This window comes from Euprymna scolopes, chromosome 34 (genome assembly GCF_053919585.1).
Source record: "Euprymna scolopes isolate OS-2025 chromosome 34, ASM5391958v1, whole genome shotgun sequence".
NCBI lineage: Eukaryota > Metazoa > Mollusca > Cephalopoda > Sepiida > Sepiolidae > Euprymna > Euprymna scolopes.
The window spans coordinates 3,533,943-3,557,095 of NC_136515.1; the positions used below are offsets into that span (position 1 = coordinate 3,533,943).

General features: G+C 31.7%; 1 protein-coding gene across 2 annotated transcripts in view; it reads left to right on the plus strand.

Annotated features, from left to right (window-relative positions):
* The window catches only part of LOC145259089 (calnexin-like), an 80,925-nt gene that overhangs the window by 20,190 nt on the left and 37,582 nt on the right, over window positions 1-23,153 (plus strand). For both annotated transcript variants that reach the window (XM_080116733.1, XM_080116732.1), the window contains exons 2-11: window positions 4,383-4,610; window positions 7,728-7,807; window positions 9,054-9,112; window positions 11,017-11,081; window positions 12,683-12,759; window positions 13,181-13,259; window positions 14,666-14,734; window positions 16,729-16,776; window positions 18,873-18,948; window positions 22,438-22,516. In XM_080116733.1, coding sequence (XP_079972859.1) covers window positions 4,392-4,610; window positions 7,728-7,807; window positions 9,054-9,112; window positions 11,017-11,081; window positions 12,683-12,759; window positions 13,181-13,259; window positions 14,666-14,734; window positions 16,729-16,776; window positions 18,873-18,948; window positions 22,438-22,516 — 851 coding nt within the window. In that variant the 5' untranslated portion in view covers window positions 4,383-4,391. The remainder of the gene's footprint in view (window positions 1-4,382; window positions 4,611-7,727; window positions 7,808-9,053; window positions 9,113-11,016; window positions 11,082-12,682; window positions 12,760-13,180; window positions 13,260-14,665; window positions 14,735-16,728; window positions 16,777-18,872; window positions 18,949-22,437; window positions 22,517-23,153) is intronic.

The window sequence follows — 23,153 nt, forward strand, 5'->3', positions numbered from 1 at the left end:
GAGAATTGCATCAGTAGTGAGATATCTTCTGGAGCGGTAAAAGGATCCCACCATCTTTCCAGCGACCTTGGCTACAGACTTGATGTACGTGTTCCATTTCAGATCAGGAGTAAAGGACAAACCCAGAAGCTTGTCAAAACACGGGGCTTCTCCTAGACGAGAGCCATCCATTTCAATTGTTCAATGTTCTGACTTCCTTACTCCTTCCCGCACCTTTCATCATCTCTCACAGATTCTCTGCCTTCCTTGAATCTCTTATGTCACTCAAAATCTGATGCTCGATTCATGCAAGATGGTTCAAAATCATTCTGAAGCATTCCATGTTTCTCTGACATTTTTTCCAAGTTAAACACAGAATTTTATTGCATATCGTTCTTCTAAATTGTCCTCATGTCCAGATTGCATTTTTTAAATTCACCACTTGTGACAATTAGGCTTTAGTAGAGTGTATTCCAATTCCTGCTGTAGCTGTTCATTTGAACCTGAAATCATAAAAAATTGGTCACTCGTAAGATGTATAGCAATAACATATTGAATTTTTAAGAGTCTACGACAATTTTAAATGCCTGTACAAAATCTAGTGGCTTATTGAAGGCACTTTGTATTTTGTGACAGATATTTTTTTTTTTCTTTCAACACTAAATGTCAATCTGATTTTGAAATAATAAGGGTTAATATATTGGGTAAATTATTTAAAAAAAAAAAAAAAAAAAAAAAAAAAAAAAAAAAATTTTTCCAATGTGTTTTTAACTCGTATCAAATTAACGCTTTGTGAATATGTCAATCTAATATCTTAAGTGCTGTTAAAATTTGAATCGTATATACCTATTTGATTATGTGATTTTTTTTTTCTTGTTCATTAATCTTTATCATGGATTATCCGCTTATCTATGACCGTTCAGTATGTCCGCGACAGATAATCCTACCCGTGCTTTTAAATTCAGCAGATTAGTCGACTTAGGAAAATATGATTTTGAGTGATTTGAAAGATTATTTATTTCAATTGTTGATTTCGATCAAGGTTTTTAACGTGTTTACTAATTTCTTTATTAATGACGAGCGAATCCGGTGCTATGGAATGACGAAATATACTTTAGTATTTAGTTTTGAGTTACAAAAAGTCAAGCAAGTTTGTACTCATATAATTTGAGAAATTTATAAAAAAAATTTTTTTATCCCTCTCATCTATTTGCCTATCTAGCATCAAAGCTTTTTTTGCATTTTTATTCTTATATGATTTTATATGCTAACATATCACAGAATAGTTCTCAAGTAATGTTTTAATAATATTCTCTATCTATCTATCTATCTATATCTCTCTCTCTCTCTATCTATCTATCTCTCTATCTATATATATATATATATATATATATATATGTTAAAAGTCTATGCATGCTTCTAGAATAGTTATTTAAAGGGTATGAGGGTTTTTTGAAGCCTGAAAACGATGTTACAGTTTGTATTTAATATTTTATTTTTTATATTTCAAGCGGTCCTCTGCTCTTGGTCACAAAAAAGTATTTTTCGATATTTTTTTGTGACCAAGAGCGGAGGTCCGCTTGAAATATTAAGAAATAACAATAAAAAAAAAAAAAAATATTAAAAACAAAAAATAACATCGTTTTCATGCGTCAAAAAAAACGTCATAACTTTTAGATGTGTATTTTATATATATATATATATATATATATATATCCAGTGCGCTTGAAAGCCATATCACAACGCAATATTAGGGAAAAACCCCCAAATATTTTACTTGCTTGAAGTTTATAATTTAAATATATTTTGGAGTCAAACTCCATCCTCACGATGTTGTTTTCCTTTTTTTTTCTTCTTTCTTTCCATGTTGTAAATTTAGAGAAAGAAAAGTCTGTTAAGATTCGCGCGTTGTCTCTCAGCGATTGTATTTTGGAACGTGGCCTTGGCTACGCAAGATTAACGTCAAGGGTGTGAGTTCCAGTATAGAAGCGTTGATTTAATTTGAATAAAATAAAATATGCATCAAGTGCACTTGAAAGCCAAATCACAATGCAATATTAGGAAAAAAATTTTATTATCCTAATATTGCTTTGTGATTTGGTTTTCAAGCGCACTTGATGCACATTTTATTTTATTAAAATTAAATCAACACCTCTATAATGGAACTTACACCCTTGACATATTTATAATATATATATGGCGATTAAGCTACACTGAATATTCGGCGTTTCATCCACTATAGGATTCGTCAGGCTTATGCGCATAAGCCTGACGAATCCTATAGTGGATGAAACGCCGAATATTCAGTGTAGCTTAATCGCCATATATATTTTATAAATTACTAACTAGCTCTACCTACGTATTGAGCACTTTTGAAGTAAATACTTAAAGTTTACGCATAAATCTATACTTTCGTATATTAATTTTATGTGAGTAAATGAAGTAGTTATATATAATATATATAACTTTAAGGTAATGAAATGAATTAGATTACAGATTAGTGAGTCTTGTGTGATATCAAGTCTTACAAAATATTTTTGGGGGGTAATATTTTTATATAAGACAATCCCAGCCGAATAAAAATTGCTCAATATGCTAGATAGAGCAAATACAGTTGCTTTTAACGTTCATTCCCTTGTTCTATGTCCCTTAAAGGGATTTAATCTTTAATATTTTTTTTGTATGTGCTTTTTAGCAAAATAATTTTCAACCCAATTAATATTTTGCTAGTGATTTTCCTCTCAGCATATGTACTTGCATTGAAAATCTATGGATTAAAGAAATTATTTTAAATGGTGTATTGTATGTTTCAAACAATTTTTTTTTTTTTTTTTTATAAGTAATTCTTTCTAAATTTCTAATAATTATATATATATATATATATACTAGTAGACCACCCGGCATTGCCTAGTCGTAAAATGCACTTAAATGTGATACTTTGATTAATGCAGAATTTCATATTTATTATTATATAGGACTCAATATATAGTAATCATTTAAAAAGTTGGAAAAAGAAAAAAAAAAAGACTTGTGCACCACCACCACCGAGAATCGAAACCAAAACATTTAGCTTACGATTTACTTTTTCCTTTGACGTTAATGCCTGAACTATGAACCAGTAACTAAAAACCAATGCATGCATATTTGTAATGCCGTCATTCGACCTAGCAAATTCCATTTCTTTAATTTTAACACTATTGCACCGATTTTCCTCAGCTAAAACCCAAATATAAAGTTTTGCATGGGTTCGAATACCCTATATATTAAGTTTCATGTTTGTAGACCAAAAACTGATAGTTTAATAAGCAAAATTTTTTAAACATAGATATACATACATAAATATATATGGAAAGAGGTTTGTGTTTATCATAAACTTTTTACGCAAATATAAATCATGTAGAATATCTGCATGAATATAATTGCACGTAATAGTTTACTGAAGATGATCATCTCATGAGAAAACCAAAAAAACTAATAAGAAATTAAAATGAATGTTTAAAAGAATATGCAAATTAGCTAGGTCTTTTGCAGATGAATATGCAAATTAGCTAGGTCTTTTGCAGATGAATATGCAAATTCCATGATATTTTAATTTGTCCAGATTTTGTATATATTATTATAGAGCTGTGATTTCAAAAGTAAAAAAAAAAATTTTTGGTTGCCATCAGCTAGAATTGAAACCGAAACTGTAGCATTCAAAGCTGTTGACGTTACCACTGTACCAACATGACACACATATGAACTAATTAAAAATAAACTGAGATGACTATACAAAATGTTCAACGTTTTTTTTTCAATTTTGACCAATTTTGGATCCCGTAAAAACTATGGCTAAAGACTCATAAAAAAATGCCTTAAAAACTATAGTTAAAGACTCCTGAAAGAACGATCCATAAAATATCCAATCATTTGAGGCCCCTAGCGCCGGTCTGCAACTTTGTTTTGGAGGAGATAGTTTGAAAATATTGAGACAGACCAACAGACAAACAAACATATAGCCTTTTATATATTAGGTTTTGTTATCCTTATTGTAAAAAGGTAGAATGGTTGGATTTGTAAAAAAAAAAAAAAAACACTAAATATCTTTTCAAAAAAATTTTTGTAATGTATTTTCCAGAATCTGAAAGTGTTAATAAGGTTGAATAGCTGTGGAACTGACTACAACTGACTACAATGTAGTCGTCTTAAAGTCCAACATAAACAAGTTCTTAATGAGCCACCCCATTAAGTAATCTAATGTGCCAAATTTGTGCTACTAACGATTACTACAATATTGTCCCATTGACTACCGTACACTTATTAACCCTTATCCTTGAGTCACCTCCTGGCCTTGATAAGTAGTAACTCCTTTGTAAAAATAAAAATATACAAAATAAATTTTTTTTCCCTTTTTTTTTTTCCAGAATCTGAAAATGTTAATAAGGCCAACTTTAATCATCTTTTTGTTACTGTCGGTGTGCTGTTTGCATTTTGTCCGATCCACTGACCCAGATGACAATGACTATGTTACTGGGATTAAGGAAGGAGATTTAGACGATCTGGACGATGATGATGATGTACTCAAACAACCTATAAAAGAGGAGGAAGAGGAGGCTGAAGGCGAGACTGAACCGTCTCAACCAGCAGAAAGGGTGAGTGACAAGAAATTGCTCAAATTTTTTTTTTTTTTTTTTTTTTTTTTTGTGATATAAGGTCCTTATTTTACTTTAGGGTGTCAAATTGTTGTATCAACTTTAAAAAAAATTTTTATTTTATTTTTTTAAAAAAGATTAAGGTTAGTTATAAGAAAATATGGTCAATGGCCCTTAAAAGTTAGAATAGCCCAGAAATAATAGTAATTTTAAGTTAAATCTATCTATATATCTATAAAAGTGAGAATGTGTGTGCGTGTGTAAGAGCACTTGTCAATCTATATACTCAACGATTTTTTGAGCTACAGATTTGAAATTTGGTATATAGGGTATTTCCCTAGATTAATTTGTAATTAAAGGATACTCCAACTTCTGAATCCGACCCCCAAGATCGGCATGGAGTATGTGCCTACATTAAAGATGGCTTTTCATGTGGTAGGGACATCTCCAGAGAAGATCCTAACTTTCTTTATATGTGCTTCCGATTTGCACTTGCTCACACTACTGCATTTATATTTGCACTTTATCACCCCCACAGCAGTGGAGTTACTATCTTTAAAAGCATATCTGAGAAAATTGACCACGTCCTGTCTGCGTATCCTTCAGCAAACATTCACACGTCTGTGTAGACTTCAATGTTCCCAATATGGAATGGTTAACCCACTCAAACAAGACCGACGACAAGGGGAGGTTCTGTCACGACTTCTCCATTGCTTATGATCTCGCTCAGTTCACGAACACGCTATATATCTATAAAAGTGAGAATGTGTGTGTGTGTGTGAGGACACTTCTCAACCTATATACTCAACGATTTGTTGATTTACAGTTTTGAAATTTGGTATATAGGTTATTAAGACATGTGTGAACTTTTTTATTGGTTTTCATCCAAGGAAAAAAAGAAAAAGAACTGCTAAGGGGTCAAAATTGGTACGTGGGAGGCCATCAGATTTTTATCTGTTTGTCAACTGTTTCACGACTGCGCATGCGTGAATCGTTCACATAAACATGGTTATTATGCTAAGAATAAGTAGGTTTGAAAACCCTTTTTAAAGATCGTGTCAAGTTGGCCTCATGGTTATCGTACTCGACTCGCTGTCTGTAGGTTTTGATTTTGATCTCAGCTTGAGTATTTTTTACTAAGTGAACTATGCACATATCTCAGTTTCTTTCCATTTTCTTTCTTCATTTTTTTATTTTTATTTTAAAAGGAATTTAATGTCATGTTTAATACTGGGCAACGCCGGATACATTTTTTTAGTTTATATATAAAAATGATCCTCCATTTTAAATACTAAAAAAAAAGATTTTTGTTTTTTTTTATATTATACAAACAAAAAATATTGAATTTCAAGTTAAACAAATGGTGTCAATGTAATTTTCACGTCACAAATAGTGATATATCCAAAAATTATGAAAAAAAGATAGAAAAAATAATTATAAATGAAAAACTGTTTCTGATAAAGTTTATATGGGGAATAAATTTTATCCGATATTTTGAATTAAGTTTGCCACGTGACATAAGCAACAGAATTTAATTATCTCCCCTGTCAACCTATTTCTTTTTTAGTAAGCGTAATATAGTGATTTCACAAATTTCTTTTTTCATTAATATTTATTTTTCTACCTTATCGTTTTTCATAATTTTTGGACGTGTTACTATTTGAGACCTGACAATTACATAGAGACCATTTGTTTCACTTGAAATTCTGTATTTTTTAGTTTGTATAATATAGGGCCAAAAAATAATTTTGCACCTTTTCATGTAATCGATCCAAAAACGTTTTTTAGGATTTCCATATAAAAATTTACCCAATATTTAACATAAAATTAATTGATACACATTTTCGATTCACTGTGTATACCTTTTTTTTTTTTTTCTTTTCTTTTTTTTTTTTTTTTCTACATAAAAAAAAATAGTGATTTATTTCTATTTTATTTGCATTATTTTGAATGAAATGTCTTGGAGTTTAGGCATTTTAAAATAACTATTCTCTAATAATTAGAAAAAAAAAGTAGAACAATTTTGCACCGCTTTAATGACCCCTTACGAAGATTAAAATCAAAATACAATTATACAAAACCGGTAATAGTCAGCTAACGTACTTCCTAATTTCATGCATAGTGCTATCGGAAACGGTGACAAGTCAAATCAGTTCCTTCACTTTTTTCCCCCCACACCTATATCTCCCCTGGACATGTACTCTTTTACGTTTTTCCAATCGTTCTTTTTTATTTGATTATCATTGAAAAGTTTTTTGGTCTTATTTTAATTAAGAATTATTGAAATTAGTTTCATTTATTTTTTATTTTTTTTAAGAATTATTGAAAGCACTTTTTAAAAATCTTTTTTAACTATTTTGGGAATAGTATGTATTGGATACATTTTTTTTTTATGTTTGAAATTTTATTTTGATTTAAATAATTTTATTTTTGTAATTTCATTAAGATATTTATTATATAAATTCAAATAAAAACTGATTTTTAAAATTAAAAAAAAAAGTTGTTTTTTTTTTATAATTTCATAAACATTTCTTATAAAATTTCAAATAAAAACTTTTTTTAATTTTGTTATTAAAAGTGCAAATAAAGATTTATTTTTATCTTTTTATAATTTTGTTATTTTTTAATTTTTTTATTGTATATTTTTCAGTAATGTCTTTTCTTATACTTTATTTCAATAAATCGCTTCACAATAGAAATACTTGAAGAACAATAAAAGTGAAGGAACTGGTTTGCCTTTTCACCGCTTCCGGTAGCAGACACACCAGAAGTTAGGAAGTATATTAGCTGACGATGACAACTAAACCTTATGTCTAGAATCTTTATTCCAATTTTGATTTAAAAATGGCTTTTGCTGCTAGAAAATTTCTAAAATTTGGTGTTTAAGCTTAAAAACTTACCAAAACTCAAACGTCTAGATATCTGATTCCGATTTTTTATTTTAAAATCATCCAATATTTCCTGTATTTCTTTTAATTCTTTGTTGATGAAAAATATCTCATTCTTAGACTTCTTATGATTCCAGTTCCTTTCCAAACCTCCAACTCGTCAACCATATCAATACATATTGTTGCGAAACATTGCACTCATTGAACTCCCCTTTTGTTTTTTTTTTAGCCTCTTTACGTAAGACCAAAAGTTGTTGGATTTGCTCACTTTGCTGAACCATTCGATAATGAAGACGAATTCAAAAAGAAGTAAGTAAACGTTGAATTATACCCCCCCTTTTTTTGTTGTTGGTGTCTTTTTGGCAGGCAAATATTTGTTTAGACCAGCCATTCTCAACCTTTCGTCAATCATTGACCTCTCGTTTTTATGTATTTCCCCATTTACCCGCTACGCCCATACAAAAAAAAATATTCATAGTCATCATAAAGTGACAGAAAAACAAGGTTGAAATAAATTGTTGCTGTATTTTTGATACATAATGGGATATGGTATCTCACAGTTGGAAGATTCTATTTATAAATGATGCTGCTATGAACTGACGAATCAAATTAATTCACGTTCTGCTACCAACCAGTCAGAAACCAAAATTCCTCCATAAAAGTTAAACCTTTTCTGTAGCAACCTCGCATGTGTTTTTTTTTTGTGTCAACACGAGAAGAATCTTTTGCTCTGTGGATTCCAACTCGATAACTGTCTACTGAGAACCAGTCACTTCTAGGACTTGTATAGAACAATTAACCATCAGAAACTGTTCTGAAACTAAACATGGCTTGCAACTCAGAACTTTTTTATTTAGGTTTTGTATAAAAATTGTATAATACAATCCACACCAAGAAAATTGAAGCCATGTGCATTAATGAAATCAGTTTTTTTTTTTTTTAATTTTTTTTTTTAACTTTTGTTAAACTTGTTTATGTTTAAATAAAAAACGATAAAAATTCAATGATGTATGAACTTGTATAAATGAGTCTTGCAAATAGTAATCTATTAATGTTTAGCCAAAAATGCAACATAACCCTTTTGTGTGAACTGTTTTGTTCCTTACAAAAATTGTGTAAATTTTAAGCCCTATTGTCTTATAAATAAAACACCAAATTTTTTATCAACTCTATAATCTTACTGCATGATTACTAAGTAATTCATCTATCGTGTTCTCTCTGGAATTTTATGGGTTAATTAACTTTTGATGTTTCTGAATTTTTGAGATGAGGATTGGTTATTTGTATTATTCATCGGACTACTGTTCTCATCTTGAGTGTGATTTTTCACGTTTCAGTCGATGTAAGAAGGTCAGAGGTTACATCGACCAAAACATGAAACTCACACTCAAGATGAGAACAGTAGTTTGATGAATAATGATACATACAACTTTCCATTTGTCATCAGTTGAGTTAGATTCTTTTATTAACTAATTAAATTATTTTTTATTTTTTTTTTATAGAAATTTATTTCTATTTAGATTTTCTTAATATAAAAAAAAAATTTTGTTTTCAGGTGGGTTTTATCGCAAGCAAAAAAAGACGGTGCTGAAGAAGCCATTGCAAAATATGATGGTAAGTTTATTTATCCAATTTTGAAATTGACCTGACCTCTATGGCCAGTCTTTGGTTGTCACCAGTCCTGATTTGTAAGGCTTTTACATACAGCACCTGGTATTTGCAAATGGTACAATATCAGCTGCATGGTTAACTAATTTAAATACTCCTTTTACAAAAGGACATTTTATTGATTAACTATTGTATTTATGTTCAATATTTTATTTCCTAGTCCCCTCTCTATCATTTTTTTTTTTTTTTTTTAACACTAGCTCTCTGCAAGCAAGGCATATTGCTATTTAGACATAAAGAGTGCATCCTAAAGGAAAGTTATGCAGGTGTTTGTTCACATTATATTTAGAATTAAAATTTTTCAGTATTAGTGGAATCGGGCCGCAAATGGGTGGCAAATGCTAGTAAGACTAAACTGCTTTCCTTTAACAATTACAAAGAAACCTCTCCAACCACCGATATCCATGACAAATAACACCCTACCTGAAAATTCTTCCTTCAAACTCCTCGGCCTAATATCCACAGACAATATGAACTGGAACAAATATGTTGCAGACATTGCAAAGGCTGCTGCAAAGAAAGTAGGCTTCATCTATCGTGCTAGAAGACGACTCACACCTGAAAGTATCCTGTACCTCTACAAAGCCACCATTCGTTCATGCATGGAGTATTATTGCCACATCTGGGCTGGTGCATCTACCACTAGCCTCTCCCTCTCTGATAGGGTCCAAAAAAGAGTCTTTAATTTAATAGGTCCCACTTTGTCAACTAAGCTCCAAGCCCTGTCCCATCGCCGCAATGTTGCATCTCTGTAACTGTTTTACAAATATTTTGATAGAATGTGTTCTGATGAACTCATTGCACTTGTGCCCCCTCAATGTACATATCCCCAATAAACTCACTTAGCAACAAAATCTCACCCCTTCAATGTTGAAGTTCCTAAATGCCAGAAAGCTTTCTACTCTAATATTTTCTTCCCTCGATCAGCTAGACTTTGGAATTCCCTTCCTGCTATCTGCTTCCCTGACTGTACTGATATGCAGAAGTTTAAATGTAATGTAAACCAACATCTTGTTAACCTTTCCTAGGTGTGTGGCCCCAAATAGTAGCCCCTTACGCCCAAGTGGCGATATGCCTTGTTAGGGGTGAATGTGAGTGAGGAGGGGGGGGGATTGGTACTGGCCAGGATTGATGTTGTTTAACCCTCGTGATTTAACAAGAATCAATGTGTCAAAGTAACTTTCCAATATTTTTCCCAATTTCGATACAATAACCGATTCTGATTTTTCAAAAGATCTAGTTATGAAATTTTTTGTTGAATTTCCATAAAACCTTGCGTAATATGTGCACATATTTTCACAAAAATAAAACTAAATCCAAACGTAGATTCCATGAGCAAAGCTTCTTTCTTAGAACTGCACACCAGTGTGGAACTCTCTGCCGCTTGCCTGTTTCTCACCTGACTACAACTTGGACATCTTCAAGTCCAACATAAACAAACTCCTGACAAACCGCCCCCTTAAGTCACTCTATCTAAACACCTAATACTAATGATTGCTACAATACTATCTCATTGATTACTGTACACGCAATAACCCTTATCCCTGAGTGGCCTCCGGGCCTTGATAAGTGATAAACCCCATGTAAAAAAAAAAAAAAAAAAATACTTCTCATGAGCGGAGTATCATACGTGATACGAATAGTGTTATATAAATAAGCCTTATAATTGCTTTTCAAACCTTTCAATAACAAATTGCTCTAATTCTAATTTTCCTAATTTGTTCGATATTGTTTATCTCGGGCAACGCCAATCAAGAATATACTAAGTTTGCGGGTGTTTGTTATGTAGTTTTCGATTTTTATGCTGGACATTCATACACAAACAATTTTTTTCCTATATTCATCTGTAGGTCAATGGGAATTAGCAGAGTCTGAAGTAAACTCGTTACAAGGAGATCTCTCATTAGTCTTACAGGTAAGTGCTTTAAATTTGAACTCGATGAATGAAATTCTCCGCTTATGGACCAATGGTTCTTATTCAGAATTTCTCCTAGATTTTAAAAAAAAAAACAAATCAAGAAAAATCTGCATGATTTACATACCCATGATGAAACAAAAAATATCGCATTCCAAAAATCATGTAAATTGATCAAATAGTTGTATTTTTATAAAGAAGTCCAGATGATTAATTGACCAAAATGTGATGAGACAACAACTATGAAGATGAGGATAACAGTTCACAAAAATAATGAATGCATCTCTGACGATGGATCCGTTTTTCAGCCATTTTATGTACTAATTTGGAGAGAAAATGCAGACTCATTCTTCATGGAATCTATTACCTCAAGGAGAGTTATGTGTGTGTGTATATAGGGAGAGAGGAATGGGCTGAGTGGGGAAGAAAAATTTACAAAGAAAATTATGTGTCCATGTTACCCATTGTGTTGCTGAGAATATATATTCCAAAATGATTACCAGAAATTAATTATACCATTAACATTTAAGAATGTTATTGCTGTTATTGAAAAATATTTTTTTACTATTTGTTAGATTTCATTAGTAACGCTTCTAGAATATAAAGCTTTCGCTCGTTAATGGCATGGTCAAGAATAGATGGAGCTTAGTCCAGCTGACCGCCAAAGAATGAATAATTAAAAAAAATTTGTTCGATATTATTTAGCTCTGGCAACACCAACCAAGAATATACTAAGTTTGCGGGTGTTTGTTATGTAGTTTTTGATTTTCATGCTGGACATCCATACACAAACAATTTATAATTGGAGAAGATATATTTCATTGTACAGGATGAGTTCTTAAATTAATGAACTGATCATTATTAATTTGACATTCACAAAATGCTTTATAATTCTTTTACAAAGAGTAATGCTTTAGTCTAAGTGACAATCTTATCTGCCTTCTTTACCCGAGTCGGGTGTGGGCAAATATGGTCCGATTTTTTCCTGTGTTACAGCTCTTCAAAGTAACTGAACATATTTATATTGCAATTTGTATTTTCTTTTTATTTTATTTATCTTCAATAAACAAAAATGAAGTATAACTTTTATATTGTCATGCGATGAAAATTTTATGTTTAAAAAAAAAAAAAAAAACAACAAAAAACATAAAAATTGATTAAATAGTTTTTTTGTTTTTTTTTTTATGAAAAACAAATTTGCCATCTTTTTACCGATAAGTGACAGACGAGGTCCTGTTTTACTAGAGAACATAATAAGAGGTAATCAATGATTATTTTGACAGTTTCCACATGCATTAGGGTTGTCTGCCCTTGTCCTGGACGTTTTTTGTTTTTGTTTTGTTTTGTTTTTTTACTCACAGTAAAATTTTATTTTCTTGAATAAAAAAAAAATATGACTTGATAAAATTGTGATTTTGGGAATTTTTCATAGTCTCGTGACTGGTATATAGATCATACAGACATTTCTGTATTTTTAACTTTAAATGCCGCCATAAGTGCCAATCTGAATAATGGTTTTTGTTTGTTTGTGTGTGTGTATATATATATATATATATATATAAATAAATTTGATATATATTTTTTTTTTTTTTTTTTTACAGTCGAAAGCTAAGCATCATGCAATATCATCAAAGTTGCAACGAGTTTTTGACTTCAGTGGAAAACCTTTAATTTTACAGTAAGCATTTTTTTTTTTTTTTGTTCCTATTAATTTTGTTTTATTCACAGATTTGGGAGGAGGAGGCGGCTTGATTCTGGAGAGTTTATAATGTGTACTTGTTGGGACGATTAATTGAAATTTTTTTAAGGTATCGAAATGGAAGAAGTATTGAGCCTAATTTTCAATCCAAAAAACAATTTTTTTTTTTTTTTAAATTCATTGTTTTTAAACTACCAGTAAAATTAAAATCTATATGTCATCATGAATTCGGGTAAAAATGGCACAATTAAATAGAAAAAAAAAAAATGGCACCCGGGAATGCATACAGCGCCTGATATCAATTGGTTACTCATTTACTACTGACCAGATACAATGTCACTTAACTATTAATGCTCAACTTTTGTATTTTATTTAAATGATGTCTTCGTATTGTTTTTAGGTATGAAGTGAAATTCCAAAATGGAATAGAATGTGGTGGTGCTTATGTAAAATTATTGACAAAGGAAAATTTAAATTTGGTGAGTTTTATTCCTCTTCAAACTTTTTTTATGGTCTTTCTTAAACTTTTTTTTTATATATAACAACCGTAGCTGTATGCCTTAAACAAACCTTTTATCTTGAATAAATTTTCTGATAGGTCCTGAATTGTCCTCTAAGCTTCAACCCACCGATGAAATGTTGCATCCCTCTGCCTGTTTTACAAGTATTTTAATGGTGAATGTTCCGACGAGCTACAAGCCCTTGTATTCCCTCAACATAAAAACCCCCGACAAGGAGCAAAGTCCCACCCCTATACAGTAGAGATCCCTAGATGTAAGAAAGCCTTCTACTCTAATAGTTTCTGCCCCAGAACTACTAGACTCATGAATTCCCTTCCAGGTTTCTGCTTCCCCAACTGTACTGACATGCAGAAGTTCAAGTGTAATCTGTACAGACATTTTGCTGCTCAACCCCCTACATAGTATCCCTGCAACTTATGTCCCTGATAGTAGCCCCCTACGTCATCATTGCAGGATGGAACTAATAACTTCATGTATTCTCCCTTCAAGATTAAAAACCAAATTCATATAACAGATCTGAATAAGAAAACGAAAGCATAGATCTAATTACGGCACATTCAGTAACATACACACAAAAATTGAGAAACCTATTACAGCATTTGAATAAATTATAGTTATTTTAGAATAGGGAGTTACTTTCAAATATTATATGCGAATAACTGGGGCGAAATCTCAATCAACAGTAATTAGCATTTCCTATAGTGATAATTACATAAGCATGAAACACTAATGGCTGTAGGTATAAAAATTATCTGATATTTATTTTTAAAAAATGTATATAGATAAAACATATAAGGAAAAAAAAACACATAAAATTTAAAAACAAAAAAAAAGACAGATTTGATATTAATGTGCGATCCTTTGTAAATTGAGATATCGGACATTTATCAATATAAGAGTGAGTAGTTAGGTTTAAACTTTCTTGTCTGTTGCCAGATTTTTTTTTTATCTATTTGCTGTTTTTCTAGTTATGTGTGCATATGTATGTGTACATGTTAAAATTGAATTCCTTACAACATCCTTCCCCCTCCTTTAAAAATTACCCCTCGTAACAAAACTTTCTGCTAGCATAGTGAGTCCATCTAGCTTAGAACCTTCTCTGACTTCAAGAAGCTAGACTTTGACTAAAGTAGCTGAAACATATATGCACATATGTAGCCAAACAAGTTTTTCTAAATTTATACTTATGTAAGGATAAATCGTTACCCATATTCAAAATATCTTTTGTACTTATTTCCCTTTTTATTTCAATATATAAGAATTGACTATATATATATATATATATATATATATATGTAGAGATATATATATATATATATATATATATATATATATATTATTTTTTTTTTTTTTTTTAATTCCAGTCTCAATTCCATGATAAAACTCCCTATACTATTATGTTTGGTCCTGACAAGTGTGGATTAGACTACAAGGTAAGTCTAACCTTTTTCTTTTCTCCCCTTCTCCTTTTCTGCCCCCCCCCTTCTCCTTTTCTGTCTCCCCCCTTCTCCTCTTCTGTCTCCCCCCTTCTCCTCTTCTGTCTCCCCCCTTCTCCTTTTCTGTCTCCCCCCCTTCTCCTTTTCTGTCTCCCCCCCCTTCTCCTTTTCTGTCTCCCCCCTCGTCTTTGTTTATCCTGTCTCCCCCCCACACACACAAACCTTTTTCTGTTTCCCCTCCTCCACACACAACTTCTTTGTCTTCTTATTCTTATAAAGATAGAAAATGTCAATTTTTGAATTTTTGAGATAAAGATTTCAAATTCGTATTATTTGGATTATTCGTTTATCCAAAAAAGATATAACCATTGTAGCATTTAATGAAAAGAAAACTTTTTGTTCAATAGATTTGTCCTACTAAAATGTAAATTTTGTTTAGCATAAATTAAACCCTAACCTTGTGTATGCCACCAAGTCTAACCTTTTTCTTTTCTCCCCTTCTCCTTTTCTGCCCCCCCCTTCTCCTTTTCTGTCTCCCCCCTTCTCCTCTTCTGTCTCCCCCCTTCTCCTCTTCTGTCTCCCCCCTTCTCCTCTTCTGTCTCCCCCCCTTCTCCTCTTCTGTCTCCCCCCCTTCTCCTTTTCTGTCTCCCCCCTTCTCCTTTTCTGTCTCCCCCCCTTCTCCTTTTCTGTCTCCCCCCCTTCTCCTTTTCTGTCTCCCCCCTCGTCTTTGTTTATCCTGTCTCCCCCCCACACACACAAACCTTTTTCTGTTTCCCCTCCTCCACACACAACTTCTTTGTCTTCTTATTCTTATAAAGATAGAAAATGTCAATTTTTGAATTTTTGAGATAAAGATTTCAAATTCGTATTATTTGGATTATTCGTTTATCCAAAAAAGATATAACCATTGTAGCATTTAATGAAAAGAAAACTTTTTGTTCAATAGATTTGTCCTACTAAAATGTAAATTTTGTTTAGCATAAATTAAACCCTAATCTTGTGTATGCCACCATTTTGTGAGTACAGCTCGATAATTAATAATGTATTTGATAAAAATTTCTTAGCATTACATCACTGTGACTGTTTGGACATTGGAGTCTCTAATGACTCTCCAAACATTGTCACAATGTTATTTTCTGTTCTGGTTAACCATGATTGATTCTGATCTTCAATGCTTTATCTTCCATGCTTCCTGTCTCTCTGAATGTGCCAACAAGACATTTTGTTCAGAATCTGGTTGGAGCGTTTCCAGGGTTCACACAGACTTGAAAAATCCTTGGATTTCTACTTTTGCCTTGAAAAGGCCTTTTTATTATAACCTTGAAAAATCCTTGAAAAGAAAGTCTTGAAAGGCCTTGAAAATTGTATTCTCTATGTCCGATAAAAAGTTGTGTCAAAATATTAAAAATAAAATCAAAATAAATCGCCCTCTATTTTTGCTTTAAAATGCAAATAAATACACCCTCTATTTTTGCTTTAATTTATAATTTATTTTTTTGTTTAGCTGGGAGTAGTGCAGCTGCCATAAATTAAAAAAAAATATTAAAATTATTTCAAAAAAAAAAAAAAAAAAAAAATACCCCCCCCTCCCTCCCTTCCCACTATGGATTGTAAAACACCCAAAATTTTCTTTTTGAAAACTTGAATTTTGCCTGCAAAAGTCCTTGAAAATAGAGATTGAAAATCTGTATGAACCCTGGTTTCTCTTTAGAAAGTCTTTCAAAAATTGTTGAGCTTAAAAACAGGTGATTTCGTTGCAAAGTAGGGTTTTACAATCTTGATTTTCTCATGCATACAATATTTTATTGCCTGCCCAATTTCGCAGAAAAAACCCCCCAGGAATTTGGGTCGACAAACTTTCATAGAAATTATATTAAAATGGATCTTTTTTGACTACCTTGTATGATTTTAATTTATGCAAATTTTGTAAAGCAATCTCCGCTTGTAATCATTTCAATATGAATTAAATATGTATTCTATTTATTTTTTAGCTCCATTTTATATTCCGACATAAAAATCCTAAAACGGGTGAAATAACGGTAAGTTTTTTTTTTTTATTCTTTCTTTCTCTCTCAGAATATTACGATGTTCAAAACTTCTTTTTTAGAGATTTGAGATCTTTGCTTTTTAGTGAAATTCTGCTTTTCTTTTTTTTTTTATGATTCAGAGAAAGCAGGATTTCTGCTTAAATTTATTTATTTTTCTTTATACTATATATCTATCTACATATATAAAAGCGAAAATGTATGTTTGTGTGTCTACTAAAAACTTTCGACAGACACAACGAAAATTCACAAACTCGGTATTATATCGAAGCCCCATCCTTCGCTCGAAAAATTGGCCCAAAACGTTCATTTTTTTCACCCCGAAATCGACAATTTTCGACAGGGACAGGGGGTCAACAAAAACAGTCTTTTCGTGACGACGAGCGGTTCTACGTATGCGCCAGATGATGTCATGACCTGATTTACTTTAAATAGTTGAAAAACTGAACAAATTTCATGTACGTCGCGTTAGGTCAGTCGATTAGCGCGTTGGTTCGTTATCTAAACGTTTTGGATTCGAATCGGGCTGTGAGATGTCTTTTTTTTTTTTTAATTTAAAAAAAAAATTTTTTTTTAAATTTAAATATTGAACCAATGTTATTTAAGCCATTTTTCACGTAACGTTCGTTTTTCTGAGGTTTTTTTTTCTTTTACTTCGCTTATCCACCCCCGACCACACACCCAAAAACACCTGGGTACCCACCGATTTTTTTAAATTTTAATATCGAAACAGGCTTATTTAAGCCATTTTTCACGTGTTCGTTTTTCTATTTTCATCGTTCGTTTACCTTACATTAGGTTTTTTTGTGTTTTTTCTCCCCCTCTTAAGTTTTAACGTTGTTTTCTTTTTTTCTTTGCTTATAACAAACAAACCTACGTCGTCATAACGCTTGACGACTTCCAGGCGCGCACCTGTCAATTTGGTTCTTACTTAAATAAATTCAAACATCTTTCACTAACTCATTCTGGCTGGCCGATTTTATTTTCAACAAAAACCGTCCTCTCATGACGAGATTGGTTCTACGCATGCAGATGACGTCATGACCTGATTTAGTTTAAATAGTTGAAGAACTGACTAAATTTCATGTACGTCGTGTTGGGTCAGTTGGTTAGAGCGTTGGTTCATTATCTAACCGTTTTGGGTTCGAATCGTGGTGTGAGATGTCTTTTTCTTTTTTTTTTTTTTTTTAAATTTAAATATTGAAGCAGGGTTATTTAAACCATTTTTCACGTAACTTTTTTTTTTCTTTTTTTTTTTTAACTTCGCTTATTCTTAGGTTTTCATTAACACCCCCCCCCCCCCACACCCGACCGTACAAACACACACCCAAAAACATCCGGGTACCCACCGATTTTTACAATTTTAATATCGAAACAGGCTTATTTAAGCCATTTTTCACATGTTTGGTATTTTTTTTTTTTTTTTTTTTTTTTTTTCAGAAGTTTAAACGTTCGTTTTTCTGTTTTGTCTTTGGTTTTCAGATTTTTACATTTAACATCGTTCGTTTGACTTACGTTAGTTTTTTTTGTGTTTTTTGTTTTGATTGATTTGTGGGAGGTAGAAGGCTCGTTTTAGCAAAGAAATACTTCCTCTCTCTTCCATTCCTGCATACGCGCTTTTTGGGGAGGGAAGGTTTTGTTAACCCTTTACAGCAAAATTGTACTTTCAAGTCGCCTTTCAAAATCACTTGCATAGGAAACTGGTCTTCAAAGTACATGTCTATGGTTCATTGTTTATGTTCGTGCATCAATCGCACGCTAACTTTCATCACGTGTGGGTTTCGTGATTAATAAAATTTATTTATTGTATAAAAAAATTCTGGCGGTAAAGGGTTAACGACCATGATTTTTTTTTTTATCAAACCTTATTTAATAGATTGGGAATGGTAACGGCTTAGGGTTGGGAAATCCATTTTGATTTCGGATGTTTTTGCAATTGGTTAGTCATATCCGTTCTCACAAAATAAATTAATTTTTTCAAACAAACTGGCAGCAAAAATTCTTCAAGATAATCATTTTTAATAAGATCAGTTGATAAATTCCAGTTGAACTTTTTTTTTTTTTTTACTTTTAATATTTTTTCACTTCAGGAAAAACATGCAAAGAAACCAACAGGGACCATCGAAACGTATTTCACCGATAAAAATACTCATTTGTATCAGTTAGGTAAGTACAGATGATCCACTGGCATCGTTTTTTTGTTTTTTTTTACAATGCAATATGTTTGCACTTCAGCTTAAATTTTCAACTTATGACCTTCGACACACATTAAAGAAAAAAATGAGATTGTCTGATTACCGAAGATGAAATATCCAAGTTATAAAAAATTAATTAGCATTACTAAGTTAAAAAATGTTACCAAGTTAAAAAATGTTACCAAGTTAAAAAAGTAGAGCAAGATATGCATTTTATTTGTTTTACGTAAGCATTGATATGTCACTACACATTTATGAGCATGCTTGGGTCAGGCAAAAATAGTCCATAACATTATGAACTATACTTTTGTAACCAAAAAATGCTTTTTTACATACATGTGTCCCCCACATACAGTACTGTTTTGCTGTATCACAGTTCATCAGTGCAGCTAGACAGGCAACTACCTCAAGCCAGGATCAAAACCCGACCGCCTGTACGACAGTCAAGGTTTCGAACCCTTACGCTAATCGGTAGCTGCTGTGCAGACAGTAAATTAACAATGTTTTGACATCATCCAAATGCCTAAGCTCGATTTTTTTTTTACACGACGAGCATCGCTTAATTCGCTAATGGTATATCGTGCATCACTTCCCAATATGCTCAACTCAAGTCATCCACATACAGTACTGTTTCGCTGTATCATAGCTCATCAGTGCGGCTAGACAGGCAACTACCTCAAGCCAGGATTGAAACCCAACCACCCATACAACAGTCAAGGCTTCGAAAAATAATCCAAGAAAATCTAATGTAGGGTGGGGTGGTCAAAAAAAAAGGAATCAAAAAGTGCTCAATACTGAAGTAGAGCTAAATGTAATCTTTATTTTTTTTTACCTTTTAGTGACTACAGAGTATTAGTTCGTTTCAGTAGACATAGACGAATCATCCAACTTGCTTCAACAGTTGTTCTGTATTAAATGTAGGAAAAGAAGAGAAAATTAGCAAGTAAACACACATGATCACTGGAAAAACAAACCTGTGATAGATTATAAATGCTATAGAGAGTAAAAAAAATAAAAGTAATTATGGATATGAAAGAAAGAGGGGGGGGTCCTATTTCTCTTCTTTTCCCCCTCCTCCGTTTTTTTTTTTTTTTTTTTTTAATGTTTTTTTGGGTTTTTTTTTTTTGTTTCTCCTTTTGAAGCTGATTTATAATTTCACAATTATTGCTCTTTTATCAGCTGCGTATATATAGCTCTAGGTAAATACACCTATTGAGTTTATCCTCTATTTGCGGTGCTTCAAGCACAGCACTTTTAAAGTATTCGTACATTAACAGAAACTTTGCTCTTTTAGACCTTTGGTCTATTTTCTCTATAATACACACACATATATATATATATATATTTTTTTTTTTTCAAATAAAGTTTTCTGTTCAAATATATATGTTTAACAAAGTTTCTTTAAATAGCTCAATAGTGCAATACTAGAATTGTAAATATTTTTATTTTTTTTACTGTTTTCGTTTTGAAGTAAAAATAATGTATGTACGAGTCAAAACAATTGGTTGCTTATATAATAAACAAATTTTTTTGACGAATATGTGGTTCCGTACCCACTAAAGAATAAAACAGTAAAAAATGTATGTCTGTGTATTTAAACGAATAAGATAAACTATTTCATATTAAATTCCATCATGATATGGTCCTGGAATATTACCTTAAACTATATCCGATGGTGAGCCCCCAGCTTGCGGGCTTTGGGGGAGTGTGGAGCCACCTCTTAATTGCCATTGCTCCCAGGTCCACTCTGATCCGGAGTGGTAATACCTGTTAGGGTCCCAACTATGGGTTAAATAGAAACCGATTTGAAAAAAAATATATATATATATATATTCTATTAAAAAAAATTTTCTTCAAAATCACTTGATTCGGCATTAACCTGAAAAGGGTTGATATGCCATAAAAAAAAAAAAACAACTAATCAATCATGATAAAGAGGTGCTTGACGTCTATAATATAAAAGGCAAAATGTGTGTTTTTATGTCTCGCAAAAACTTCCAACAGATGTGTTGGAACGTGACAAAATTGGCATCGTTTCCAAGATTGATGTCTCAGACAACAAATATCAAAAAATTGGCCAAAAATATTAATTCTTTCACTGTCAACTTGACTGTTATCTGCAAGGAGGGGTCACTTTTTATCGTTGACATTTTTGCAAGTCATTCAAGCCTCGCGTGAACGACGTCGGATAAATAAAACCAATTATTTCGAACGCCCGTGATGTTACAATTGCTGTAGGTGCATCGATAAGACTGTTTGCTTTTTTTTTTTTTTTTTTTTTTTTTTTTTTTTCCCCCAAACTCCTTTTCCTCTTGCACGTTAGGTGTTCGATTCTGCCTACTACTCCTAATTTTTTTCTGCTCGCATGGGTACTCGCTGTTATTTGTTTTATTTTTTTTTTTTTTTTTTTTTTAGGGCTTTGGTTGCTCAACCAACCCCCTTACACACACCTGGGCAATGCCAGGCACCCATGCTAGTTATTGCTAGAGCAATAATATAAGACAAATTGAAATGATGAAAAATAAAATTACAATATTAGTTCATCTAATGTTCAAACAAGGAATATATAAAAAAAAAATTATTTTTCCTAAATTCATAGTTTCAAAACTAGGTTGTTGTCGTCAAAAGAAATAAAAAAATTACTAATTTGCATAAATTGAGTGTTTTACTAATTTTGTTCCTGATGACCCTAGAAAAAAAATGAATATTACAAATAAAAAAGATGCCCACATTCTGTTTGAGGCAATGCTGAAAAAAATCTTTGTAGGTGTATCTTATGTAGTTTCTACCCTTTTAACTAACCACACATAGACAACTGCCTTCTATATAATAGAATATAATATAAATCTGATATATAAACGGCTATATATCTGCGGTCGGTCTGTCTGTCTCCATATTTTCAAACTCTATCTCCTCCGAAACTAAAAGCCACTGAGTGGTGCTAATCGCCTCAAATGATTGGATTTTTTAACGGATCGTTCTTTTATGGATCTTTAACCGGTTAAAATTGTTTTTAAGGGGTCAAAAATGGATCCTTTTGTACATTCATCTTAGTTTATTTTTAATTTTTAATCAGTTCATATGCTTGTCATGTTGGTGCAGTAGTAATGTTACCAGCTTTGAATGCTACAGTTTCAGTTTCGATTCCAGCTGATGGCACCTAAATACTTTTTTTCTTTTTTTTTTTTTCTTTTTTTTTTTATAACTTTTGAAATGATGACTCTTAAATAATATATACAAAATCTGGACAAATTAAAATATGATATTTAAGAATATTTTACGACTGGGCAAAGTCGACCCCCCCCCCTCGCAAGTGCAATAGAATTATATAAAATATACCAAAGTCTTTATGGTGTTTAGCTTTTTCTTTAAAAATTTTGGTAATTTCATTACGTTTTATTTATTTATTTATTATATATTTGTTTTATTTATTATATGTTTATTTTTTTCTTTTTCATAGTTCTCAATCCTGATAATACTTTTAAAATCTCCGTTGATGGATATGTTGTGAATGAAGGAAATCTTCTTGAAGATGTCACGTGAGTAAATATTTTTATTTTATTATATTAGTGACTAGAAGGGTTATCTGGTATTACTCGAGGTAAAAGTTAAGGTAAAAAAAAAAAAAAATGTGCGTAAACATGGTTGCAGAGCCAAAACGTCTCTAAAGATTTAATTCTGATTTCAAAATTCCAAAAGTATGACCCCCTGACTTTTTATTCTTGTCTTCTAATATTTCCCAGATTCCCAGCATTTCTTAAGACTTCCTTTCGAAATGTTTGATTCCGCAACCCTGTGCTTTAAAACTTCCGCAGTCATGTTGCTTTATGAACTCTTTTCTCCCTCAGATTGACATACTCTAATCATGCAAAAAAAAAAAAAATTTGCAACCTCTTCAATATCAGCATTTGACCTAGTTCCAGTGTTTTTTTATGCCAACAAGTTATTTTTTTTTTTTTCCTATCTTCCTGCTCCTCTGTACTAATTTTGTGACGCGAGTGTACATTCTGACCTCGAAATTTGATTTACATAGAAAGAAAATCTTCACTTTGAAATTAATTCATCGTGTGAAAGAAGATAAGGGAGGACGTATTTCAGAAACCTTCTCCCACTATTTTTTTTTTTTTTTTTTTTTTAATAATGATTCGTTTGCACTTGATTGAAATAATTCTTATT